General features: G+C 35.8%; 1 protein-coding gene across 12 annotated transcripts in view; it reads left to right on the top strand.

Moving 5' to 3' along the window:
* SLC4A10 (solute carrier family 4 member 10) overlaps positions 1-12703 on the top strand; it is a 301412-nt gene that overhangs the window by 272305 nt on the left and 16404 nt on the right. For 11 of the 12 annotated variants that reach the window (XM_082395267.1, XM_082395273.1, XM_082395276.1 and 8 more), the window contains 4 exons: positions 3437-3688; positions 5086-5154; positions 10668-10841; positions 11622-11744. In XM_082395267.1, coding sequence (XP_082251393.1) covers positions 3437-3688; positions 5086-5154; positions 10668-10841; positions 11622-11744 — 618 coding nt within the window. The remainder of the gene's footprint in view (positions 1-3436; positions 3689-5085; positions 5155-10667; positions 10842-11621; positions 11745-12703) is intronic. The other variant, XM_082395277.1, reaches the window with a different exon arrangement.

Genomic DNA, 12703 nt, shown 5'->3' with positions numbered 1-12703 from the left:
AGTTTCTGTTAAGATACAACCGTGGGCTTTTCTACATGTTTCTGTAGACAGTTCAGGCTTCTTTTGACATCATTTTTAATAAACAGCAATACAATTCCAGATCACTTGAGTAAATGGATGCATTTGCAACATTCATTTGGCACTACATTCTCTTGATGATTATGGCATTTGATATGTTCTTTTTTGCCCTCTTTGTCAGCCTGGTTCTTCATGTCAATCTATAGTCTTTTATGTGGTTAACTTGACAGATGCAGGAAATTGCTGCCAAGCTTTGAGACGAATTTTTTCAGCAGTGGCATCTGGGTATCAGATGGTCCTCTTGGCTGGCCTCTTGTCTTGCTGCATGTTGGTTTTAGTGGGGTCTGGTGCAGCATCACCTGTTGCTATGCTCCCTTTTCCTCCCATATGTCCATTTCCCGTGATTCATGGATGAATGTGAGAATAGAAGCTCTGGTTCTGTCTTTATTTCAGAAAAAAAATCTACAGAAATATGTTAGAAGGTGCACAGTTCTCTCTCTGACAAAGGGATACTTCCCTTTGGCTGGCATGCCTATCAGTTAATAATATGGTTACAAAGACCATGTTTTTGAAGACATTTTAAATGAAAGGCAAGAAGAAGGATAATGATTAATTAGTGGAAGTGCCAGAACTGCTTTATTTCCCTTGATTCACATTAAATTAAGATGCTCCCATTGTTGTATAACATAATCAGGGGGAAATTGTATTTTTGTTTTTATTATCTACTTGGTCTTTACAAAGCTAGCTTTCTAAGTTTAAAAAGGAAATTATTCCCTCGGAAAGCATTATTTTGTCTGCTTCCTGCAATCTAGAATCCCACTGTTTACATTTGTATCATATTTTTAAAACACTAAGACAAGAGCTGTAGGAAATCGCTCTCACGAAGAAGGCCTTCCTCATATTATTAAGCCATAGGGAGCATGGACCCTGGGAGAGTCCAGGGTGTACTAAACGCACAAGCCTGACTCTCAAGGCCCCATGTCCTTTGCCTCCTCTAATGTTTACCTCTCAGCTACTAGCACCTCTTCCATTCTCTCTTAGCAGTACCACAACTTTGCAAAACCGCCCAGGGGGCACCATTCACATTGTATTGCCTCAGTGGTAGAGGCTTAAGGGTCAGGTCCTTCGCTGTTCTATATTCTTCACACTCCAGAGTTCCTAGGACAAAACACTCCTCTAACTGGTTAAGATGTGGTCCTTTAATGGGACTAAAATTTGAGTTCTATGCAGCTACATTTTCCAAAATGTTCTGCAAAAGGACCAGGGGACCAGAGTATGGCCCTAGTGAAGCTAGTTACAATTTTTTGGTCATGCTGACACCAGGGTGTTTCTCTTCCCACCCTCCATCTCTTAATAATGAAAATCTCTCCCGAGTTACTAGCAAAACAAGTTTCTAGAGTCATATTCACAAGGGAAATTGAGTTTAGGCATTTGGATGAACTGGAGCATTGCCCCAGCTAAGCTGACCCAAGGAGGGGTGCCACGGAATCGGTGACTATGCAGGAGGAAAAGGTCCTTATGTGGTATCTCTCATTTTCTCCTCACTGTCAGCTCCTACACTTTTATAATTTGGCAGGCATAAGCAGAAAGGGAAGGAAGTACAACCGATTTTAAGGGTGTTTTTCATAACAAAACAACAAAATAAAATAGCAGAAAGAAAACACTGCCATGACAAATACACATCAAATACCCAGTATGTTTCACCCTCCAGGCTATAATAGCTTTCAGATTAACTAGAAACTGCTTGCAGCTTGGTAAAACTGCCTGTAAGAAAAGCCAAAATTATTCCTCTAGAATAATTGGTAATTTTTGCTCGTGTTCATAATAATAAATTTAACAACTACATTTATTTTAAAATTATACCTGTTTGATTCTAAAAACTGTTTCAATAATGCATATTTCCTTTTAAAAAAGTCAATCTGTAACTTTTTGATTGCTTACTGTATGTCAATGATTGCACTAAAAACTGACATATACTGAGAAATTGTATGGTAAGTTTACCTGCCCTTAAGAAACATTTATATATTTTTACTGAGGATCCTTGAAACTAGTGAGTACAAGAGAAAAATGTATTGTTCAACTGCTAGAATATAACAGCCCCTGACATTTACTGGGTACTTACTAATATATCAGACATTGTTCTAAATGATGTGCAAAATCATTTGCAAATTATTTAATTCTCACAACAACCCAGCAAGATGTCTCCTGTTATCGTCACCATTTTTCAGATAGGAAAACAGAGGCACAAGAAGTTAAATGATTTGCCCAAGATCATTGGTTGAGCCAGCATTTGATTCCAGGCCACCTGTCTCCAGAACTTATACCCTTAAGCACTTTATTACACTACCTCTCATGAAGTAGTCATTAAGAGTTGGAATGTAAAGTAGCATTTGCTGCCTCTGAGGCTTTACACTGTCAATTTCCTATGGGGGATGGAGGAAGAGGGTAACTCGATTCTTCCCCATTCTTCAACTTGTCTCCTCAGAGAACTCTTAGCTCATCACCCTCCCCTAGGGAGCAGTCTCCAGGTCCCCACACCTCCACAGGTCCCTTGCACCCATTTTTCCTCATTTACATTTCCTGCCTGGTTCAAGAAAGCTCCGAAGTTTGCAACATCTGGAGGCCAGTGACAGCACAGGAGGATCATAGAGGAGATAGAAAACACAAATACTATCACTTTAAGGAGAGGCCAAATTTTTCCAGGGCTGAAACTGAAACAGATGAGAACAAGATGGTGTAGTAATATATTAAGATAAAAATGAGTGTATATGGAAGTTTAGGTTCTATGATATTATTTTTCCCAGTAAAAGTCAGCCATTGAGACAAAACAGGGCAATTGGAAACTGAGGGTCTAAGAAGAGTTTTTCCTTAGGAGATGTTAGCAGAAAGGCTTCTTGGGTATTGTCAGGAAGTGGTTTCTAGTCACAGCCAGGCCATTCTTAGCTCTGCTGTGGACACAGCCCTTACTTTGTTTTCTCAGCCTGATGCCTGGTATGTAATTGGTGCTCAATATTTTTCGTATGAATTAATGATGAAAGACTAGACATATGAACTGCAAATTAACCTGCCCATTTAAGGAACCAAAGTGAAGTGACTGTATTTGATAATGACTTTACCTATTCAATAGAAATAGAATGGAAACTAATGTACCATTAAGCCAGAATTACATTAAACCTATTAAAATATATAGAAGCCACTATAATCATAATTGCAGTAGGAACACCTGCAGATTTTCTTTAAGTGGATTATATATTTTGAGACTGTTATCTTTTTTAATTTATTTTGCATTTTAGAATCATTTATACAAGATTCAAGATAGTATCTCTTTTCTGTTCTTTACTATGCCATGGTGGTGGTGTCATTGGTCTCTATGCCAAATTCAGGTAGTATGAGAATCCTCTTTTCTTTCTCTTAACAGAAAGGTTGTGGGTACCATCTGGATCTATTAATGGTGGCCGTCATGCTTGGTGTGTGCTCCATCATGGGCCTGCCGTGGTTTGTGGCTGCCACTGTCCTCTCCATCACTCATGTCAACAGCCTAAAACTGGAATCAGAATGTTCCGCTCCGGGAGAACAACCCAAATTTCTTGGCATTCGGGAGCAAAGGGTTACTGGGCTTATGATTTTTATTCTTATGGGTTCATCAGTCTTTATGACCAGTATTCTGAAGGTAATGAAATCTGCCTTTATGAATTTGTGAGAAGGCAGAATATATTTATTATTGTTTAAGAAATTTCATTTGAATCTAAGCCATCGATTTGTAAATATTGTATGGCATGTGATGAAAGTGATGAATTTTTTTTTTACCATGTTTATATAGCTTCTTAACAAGGGAAATTATGTGCTATATTTTAGAATCCTTAAATACATAAAAAATGTAATCTGGCAGAGTAAAATTTGATGTGGAAATTATTATTGTAATTTTGAAATGAAAATCAGGTTATGGGAAAGAGTCACTCATCTCTGACTGACCTGTGACCTGAGTTTACTGTAGGCCTACACAAAATAAAGTTTCTATTTTCTTGTCAGTGGACAGATATATTTGCAATTAATATTACTTAATATAAGGTAGAGGTGCAGAGATAAGCAATGTCATGGTCATGGCCACATATGCAGTTTTGTATTTTAAATGTTTCATAAAACTACTACATGAACATCATTATTATACTTATTTTTTTATGTTTCAAGTAGTTGAATCCTGAACTTTCTGAATGTATTTGGGTTTATTAAACCCCATCATAGTTTTACTAACAGCTATTTTTCTGTGTATAAAATTAATCTCAATTTATGAAATAAAGTATGTCTCACTTCTATCCTTAAAAAAATAAAATAAAATAAAATAAAATAGTTGAATCCATTTTAAAGAGGATTAAAGAGTAATTGTTTTGTCATATAATTTTGACAGGTATTTCAAAGTGTGTTAATTGTATTTTAAATTATAACTCATTTTAGTTGTCCATAATTTGAAAATTCTAATTGAATTATTTAATAATTTATACAAGTTTACCTTTATTTAATAATTTACACAATTTGCAAGAACTAATTTCTATGTTATATAAGTAATTACAGAGAAACAATGATGCTGAGGTATTCCAATAAAAAGAGAAAAATTGAACGATCCACATGTTTACAAGTATCTGGTGTGATGTAGGAACAATGTTTAAACGTTAACTCCATTCTTCACCTTTAATCTAAATATCTTACCATTGTGAAACAAAATTCAAATTTCCCTAAAGCAGCATGATAATAATAGTTAATATTTATTGTTTATTACATATCATATGTGTTTTTTTGGTTTTGACCTATTAAATACTTATAACAGACCTATTATTAACCCTTTTTAGATGTTGGGAAACTAAGGCACAGAGAGCTTAGGTCACTTACCTAAGGTTATGCAGCTAAAAAGTGCTTAGAGCTGGGATTTTAACCCATGTCTTCTGGCTCTGCCCTATACTGCTTCTAAAATATTTATTTATTTTTCTGTGTTTTTCTTTGGAAGTGCAGAATATATTGACCACATTATATTTGAAAATAACTTGTGCCTCTTTTCTAATTGTTCTTTTACAGTTTATTCCTATGCCAGTGCTATATGGAGTGTTCCTTTACATGGGTGCTTCATCACTAAAAGGAATTCAGGTAAATTACAGAAATGCAAGCACATCTGTGATGACTTATCTTAAGGTCTGTTGATGCTAAGTCACGTGGTAGCTAAAAAAATGCCATTATCTGAGGAGCAGCTTTCAGACTACAGTTAAATTTCTTCAAACTGGTTCATAATCTGAGGGTACTTTTGTTTACTATGAGTATATTAAAACTGTAAAAGGTTTAGACTTTATAATCCTTTTAGAAAAAGATAGCAGTACATTTAAAAATATATCCAAATACTTTTGATCTTTGATACTGTGATCATGTATGTGGACATCTATCTATGAAAACAGAAAAAAAATTTTGCACAAAGATGTTCCTTGTAACACATATTATCAAAATATTGGAAACAACCCAATTATTCAACAGCAGTAAAATAATTAAGCTATCTAAGGTACATTAATTTAAAATTGATAAATATGATGACTATAAAAATAACAGTAAAAATGCTTATGACAAAGTGAAATGCAAAGTGAAAAAGTGGTAAAACGAGTTGTAGCTATGATAGGTTTATAAAACTGTGAGTGTGGGTGGATTAAAAAGGAAGGTAGAGAAATAAAGACAATTTATTTAGGTAATAAGATCCTGGGTGATTTTTTTTCCTTTTATGTTTGTTTTCCTGTTGTTATTACAATTGTCTTTATAGAATTATTTTGTAAATTAATAAGGAAAACCTTATTAATTGTTTAAGTATTGGTTAAATAAATATAGTTTTTGTATTAATCTCCCATTGCTACATTACAAATTGCTATGAAACGTAGTGGCTTAAAACAGTAAACATTTATTATCTCACAGTTTCTGTGGGTCATGAATTTGGGAACTTATTAGCTGGGTGATTCTGGCTCAAGATGTCTCATGTGGTTGCTATCAAGATGTGGACAAGAGCCGCAGTCATCTGAAGGCTTGAATAGGACTAGGTGTATGTCCAAGATGGCTTATCATATAGCTGAGGGCAAGAGACATTAGTTCCTCTCTGGCTATTGGTAGGAGGCCTCTCCATCAGACACTTAAATGTCCTCACACTAGAGAAGCTACCTTCCATCCAAGTGAACAATACGAGAGAGAATGAGGGCAAAGTCACTGTGCCTAATGACAATCTCCAAAGTCACGCACGGTCACTTCCACTTTTTTTCTATTTGTTAGAAGCAAGTCATTGTGTCCAGTTTGCTCGCACAGGGAGGGAAATTAGAGTCCATCTCTTGAAGAGAATAATACCAAAGAATTTGTGGACACATTTCAAAAGTACCACAAGATTATTCTAAATTTTTACAGAGGCTGTTGACAAATTATTCCTGCTTATGTTACTGTAGTGGGTTGAATACTGCCTCTTCCCCCCCATTCATATCTACCTGGAATCTCAGAATGTGACCTTATTTGGAAATAGAGTCTTTGCAGATGTAATTAGTTATGGATTTCAAAATGAGCTCACCCTGGATTTAGGGTGAACCCTAAATCCAATGACCAGGGTCCTTATAAGAAGAGGAGAGGACACAGAGAGACACAGGGAAGAAAGCCACATAAAGGTGGAGGCAGAGATTGGAATTTTGCCACCACAAGCCAAGGTACATCAGGAGCCAACAGAAGCTGGAAGAGACAGGGAAATTTTCTTCCCTACTGCCTTCAGAGGGAGCATGGCCCACCAACACTCTGATTTTGGAATTATGGCCTCCACACTGTGAGAAAATAAATTTCTATTGTTTAAGCCACCAAGTTGTAATTTGTCACAGCAGCACTAGGGAACTAACACAGGTTTCGACTTAAATGTGCCTTTGAATAATCTTGTTTTATAACAACATTATTGTTCCAGAACACTTAAATTTTCTTGACAAAGAGACTACTTTTGAGGATTATTTATCGTAAAGTATAGTTGGTTTTTGTTGGCTAAAAGACAATATAAATTACCACGTTTTCTTTGACAAGCCGGACTCACTGCCATTCAGAGGCCTACAGAGGAAAAGTCATCTGAATAAGTGCTATGAATTTGTCAAATTAACACTTTTTAAGTGGAGCGCAGGGTGCTGGATGGTGAACTGCGGTTCAACAACAGACCACAAGAGAAACTGAAATAGAGAAGTTTATCACTCACAGGTCTACACAGGAAGTACCTGGCCTTGAGGGGCCTCATGGGGAGGTCCAGACAAAGTGAAGACAGAGAGAGGGAGACAGGACCTGGGGCACATGCTTTTATTAGGGTCAGTGGGTGGAGTGCTTTGGGGTTCCTGGGCTAAGGCCGAATTGGACTCTTCAAATCAAAAGAGCAGGGTTTTGGTAAGCTTTGTGGGAGTCTTATCTAAGGGGTGTATAAGGAGAAGGCAGTGGGAGGCAGGGGAGGTTGCTGATCACAAGGGCCGTTGGAGAAGCTACATCAGGAATTTGTATCTATTTGCAACTCTGCAGGCAGCTGTCTAAGGCGTACACTTGCGTGAGGGGTTAGGGTAGTTTAAGGTCACCTCAGGCTGCTTGATCAAACAAAATGGATGATGAGGCAGCAGCACTATGGAATAGCTGAGCTAAACTCTCAACACTGAGGGGCAGGCAGCACAGGAGCTCTTTTCCTGAATAAACAACTAACCAGCTTCTGCCTTTGGGAGAAGGAAAACCTCTTCGGCCTTGGGATACTACTGGATGTCAGAACCGAGGCAAAACTTTAGTATGAAGTTACTGTAAGATCACTGAACACCCAAAGTAGATAGCGTGACTCTGTTCATCCTGCCACTGGGTAAAATTAACTTGGGAGAAGGAGATGGTTGAGAAGTGTTATGAATTTAATTTTACTCAAACTACATTTAATTTGCTCAGCTGTAACTTCATGTATGAAAAGTATATTTTAAAAGAATTGGTTTGGTAAGGCAGATAGGGAAGAGTAGTGAAAAGGTTTCGTTTATTTGTCTTGCTGGGTTTTGGGGGGGTTTTTTTGCCTTTGGCAAAGGTTCCATGAGTACTAATTTCAACCGTAAGTGAAAAGTATTTATTATTAGGCCTTGGGCTCACATCAATACAGCAGCAGAAGTTTAAGAAACAAAGTAAAGGGGCTTCCATGGTGGCACAGTGGTTGAGAATCTGCCTGCCAATGCAGGGGACACGGGTTCGAGCCCTGGTCTGGGAAGATCCCACATGCCGCGGAGCGACTAGGCCCGTGAGCCACAACTACTGAGCCTGCGCATCTGGAGCCTGTGCTCCGCAACAAGAGAGGCCGCAATAGTGAGAGGCCCGCGCACCGCGATTAAGAGTGGCCCCTGCTCGCCGCAACTAGAGAAAGCCCTCGCACAGAAACGAAGATCCAACACAGCCATAAATGAATAAAATAAAATTTAAAAGAAAGAAACAAAGTAAAGTCATTTTGATAGGCTGCAACAGGTTTTTCCCCCTAATTCCACTCACATGATTTTTTACCCATGAGGTTTGGAACTAAACAAGAATGTCAAATTTTGGAATTATTTGGGGTGTGAATCTTTCAAATGAAAATTGAGGAAAACATTATCAAAGGCCCATGAGAAAAGTATAATGAGTTCTAAATAGCACCAATGAAACAGCAAATAGGGTTTCACACTGAGAAACAGAGTTAGTGAAAATTTGAGTGAGCCCAAAACTCAGGGAGTTGAAATTCCTATTTGGTATTTTGTGGTTAACTGGATGGGGAAACGGGATACTGATATTAGGACAAGATCAAAGGCAAATGCAAAACTCGGAATACATTTATCATGATTATCATTACTTGAGTAATAATAATTAAAAATGTGCTGAATATCAACAGTTCAAGAAGCATGTTGATTTGTTACCCTGTTTGTTGGAGGGCTCTATATGTTACCTGTTTGGTAATATTAAGAAACTTATCTAGGCTTCTCACTGTGCAACATGGCAGAAAAAACAGATTAGTGTTCTCATGAATGCTGTTTCTGTACTCTGATATATAACCACATTTATATTCACTCCAGCACTTCAGGAATCCAAAGTAAAGCAAATGTGCCATTTAAGCAATAACAAGTGAAGCACTCACACGCTGAAGTACATTTCTGCAATAACATAACTTCACAAATGGAGAAACTGTGGCTGGGAAAAATTAGTTCTATAGAAATTGAAACATTCGGTTTTAACCCCAAGGATTTTACTTTATTTCTTCCCTATTGCCACCTCCACCGCGCAGAGTTTTATTTATTTAATGACATGTAATTTTAAGAGATATTTAGGAGGTAGAAATAAAAAGACCCAGTGAAATATTTGTGGACAATATAGAGAGGGATAAACCAGAAACTAATTCAGCACTTAGTACTCTGCATAGAAGGTTTTCAACAAATTTTTTGGAATGTATAAATGAATATGAATAAATAAATGAACAGTGGATGGGCTAAACTATGTATGATTCTGGTTTAGATGCCTGAGGGAAGGTCATGCTCCACTGTAAGACAGGGCACACAGAAGGAAAGATGGGTTTATGTTGAATTTGGGATATGAGGAGGCTTTGGTAAAACATGTTTTTTTTTTTTTTTAACATCTTTATTGGACAAACATGATGTTTTGCCACTAACACTTACTTGACTTCATGGGCATTTGTTCCTTGGCATATTAGAGTAATTTTGGAATATTTGATGAGAATTGCTTACAATTTTCTTATATAAAGTAGCTAAGGACTAAATCTAATATTAATCTTAAAATGCATAGTAGATATTCCTGTAGAAATGGTATGATATAGAACTGACAGTGATTGAAACTGTCATTTTCTAAATCATCGCTTCTTGTTGGAAATATTGAAAACTGCAAAATTTGGCCTGAGAAAAATTAAACAAAATGATCCACATAAAATAAATCTAACATGCGGTACAGTTTGTTAAGTAAAATGTGATTGAAGATCACATTTGATCAAGAAATTAAACGGAGTTAAAATTTGCTCTGAAAAATACTTTATTAACAATAATTCATCTAGGTTAAATCTTTATGGCCAAGATGTTTGTATTTTTAGAAACAGCACCAAAACCTTGTTGGGGATCAAAATGGCAAGGCCAAAACAGCAGAGTCAAACTAAGGAGGTCAAAACATCCTACTCAGCAGCTGGATATGGGTCTAGAGCTCAAGACAGACAGAGCTGAAGTAGAGTTGAGGTCTGAGAGTCTTCAGCAAGTATGTGAAAGTTGAAACAATGGGTATGGATGAGCTATTCGGGAAAGAAGAGTCCAGGAAACCCTAGTGCTTAAGGGGCAAATAAAAGAAGAAATTGTAATGTGATGATGATAATGTTTTCTTTCAAGGCTATACTCTCTGAGGGAGCAACATTTAGCATTGTCTTTAATGTTATTAAACTCTTTTAAATTATAACCTGTGTCCATATTCAAGAAAATGTGGGATATTATAAAACTGAAATTGTATTATTTCAGAGTGTACGCTTAACAATAGCACTGTCCTGATGTCAACTTAAGTGTGATCTACTATACATTGGACCATATTATACATTTACTTGTCCTACTTCTATTGCTGTCTGTAAAAAGCAATTTAGTCTGTTTATCTTCTAGTTCTTCGATAGAATAAAGCTCTTCTGGATGCCTGCAAAACATCAACCAGATTTTATATATCTAAGGCATGTACCACTTCGAAAAGTCCATCTCTTCACAGTTATTCAGATGAGCTGCCTTGGCCTTTTGTGGATAATAAAAGTTTCAAGAGCTGCTATTGTCTTTCCCATGATGGTATGAAACTTCTAACTCAACTCTTTTTCTCCTCCTCTGATTTTCTGCTCTCATTGAAAATCCATGAACAAACTGGATCAATAGAATAATTTTGAGCAATTTTTGGAAATCTTGGTATAAACTTTAGCCACTAAAACTAGTAACTAAGATTGGGTTTCAGATTATATATGAATTTCAGTGATTCATACTAGCTTCATCTCTATCATTCTGAATATTAGCAGTGGTTTGAATGAATTGAAGTTGGGTGGAAAATGTAAACTTTCAAAATTTAACTTTAAAGATATACTAGCAAATTTGAAAATGTAGGGGATTTTTAAAATTAAATTTTTTTAACATCTTTATTGGAGTATATAAAATCAAATTTTATTAACTATTTTAAACCAGTTTCAAATACTTCAAAAGTAAAGTGAATTTGAATTACTATAAGTAATTTAAAATATCATCAGCATAGGTAATAATGGTTTAATGTTCATTTAAAATAATGTAAACTATTAACTATGTGTATTTAAGGAAACAGCCAAATATATAGTTTTTTTTCATTGCTTCTTTAAATGACTCGTACAATGGGTAAAATGATAGCCATTATTCTGGAGATGTGGTAAGAAAAGGAAGTGAAGGAAGCAAAAGTACACTCAATATCTTTTATACGCACATATCTTCAGATTTCACTTTAATGTCAGCCCTAATTGAAGTTGACTTGTTTGTACCAAAAAACAAACAAATCTAAACCTCCCATTTATATTTTTTCCCTGCTTTAAACTGTTTTATTATTTACTTCAGGTGTTAGCTCTGGTATTTGTAAGAAAGTTGATGGACTTTCTGTTTACCAAACGGGAGCTCAGCTGGTTGGATGATTTAATGCCTGAGAGTAAGAAAAAGAAACTAGAAGATGCTGAAAAAGAAGTAAGTCAGAGCAAAATCAGTATCTTATAAAGAAAAGAAAAAGGAACACTTGCACAGTAATAGCTCTTTGCAAAGCTAAATTTTTGTGTTTAGCTTTAGATAGTGACTACTAACAAACACAGGTGGACTATTTTGGAAGATTGATGTTTAAAATCATCAAGCTGGAACTTGAACAGACAGAGAACATATCTTACATGAGTAAACCAAACCCTAATGAAATATGCAAATACTTTTTCCTTCACTATCCTTATAACTGCAAAGTTTATTTTTCTGATTCCTCCCTTCAGGATTCCAGAAACTTATTGATGCTTAACTGTTTCCAAATTATAGTCATGCAATGATTGCTTTTTGGTTGAATATGTGAGAAGAAAAAAAAAAAGACATTATTACTGTTGGTATTTTCCTAGGGAACAAAGTTTTAATAAAAAGATTCTAATTCTAATTAAAAGATAAAATTAGTTATTCTTGAAATAGATGAAATGCTTAAGAGGAAAACACGTTGATCTGATTTGCTTTCAAAGTACTTTAAGATTGAGTAAATGCTGTTAGAGAAACTTTGGGTGTTTAATTACTGTCACAGACTGCTGATTTATCCTATTCTGTTTCATATGTTAAAACAATTGGTTTTAAGTTTTATGACTTATTTAAATTCGTGTATAAGCCTGGGTCTATTTTGAAGGCTAGTAATCATAATATTTTTAAAGTATGTAAAAACTACAAAGAGTAAAAATGAAAAAAATGACAAGTTCATCATTTAGCAGAATGATCGGGTCCATAGATTGTGAAATATAAGAATAAAATTTTCATGTAACTGGAAATGAATATGAAAGAAAATACTTGGTGAGACTTAACGCATTATTCTTTCCATTTTTTCTTCTCCTATATGGCAGTCAGTAAATGTATTCAGTTTCCTACCTGTGGTGTATTTTCTCAAACCATAGGTATATTCCTCTTTCCTT

This window comes from Balaenoptera borealis, assembly GCF_965194805.1.
Source record: "Balaenoptera borealis genome assembly, chromosome: 6".
Classification (NCBI taxonomy): Eukaryota; Metazoa; Chordata; class Mammalia; order Artiodactyla; family Balaenopteridae; genus Balaenoptera; species Balaenoptera borealis.
Note: the sequence above shows the minus strand (reverse complement) of the source record. Positions and strands in the feature narration are given on the sequence as shown.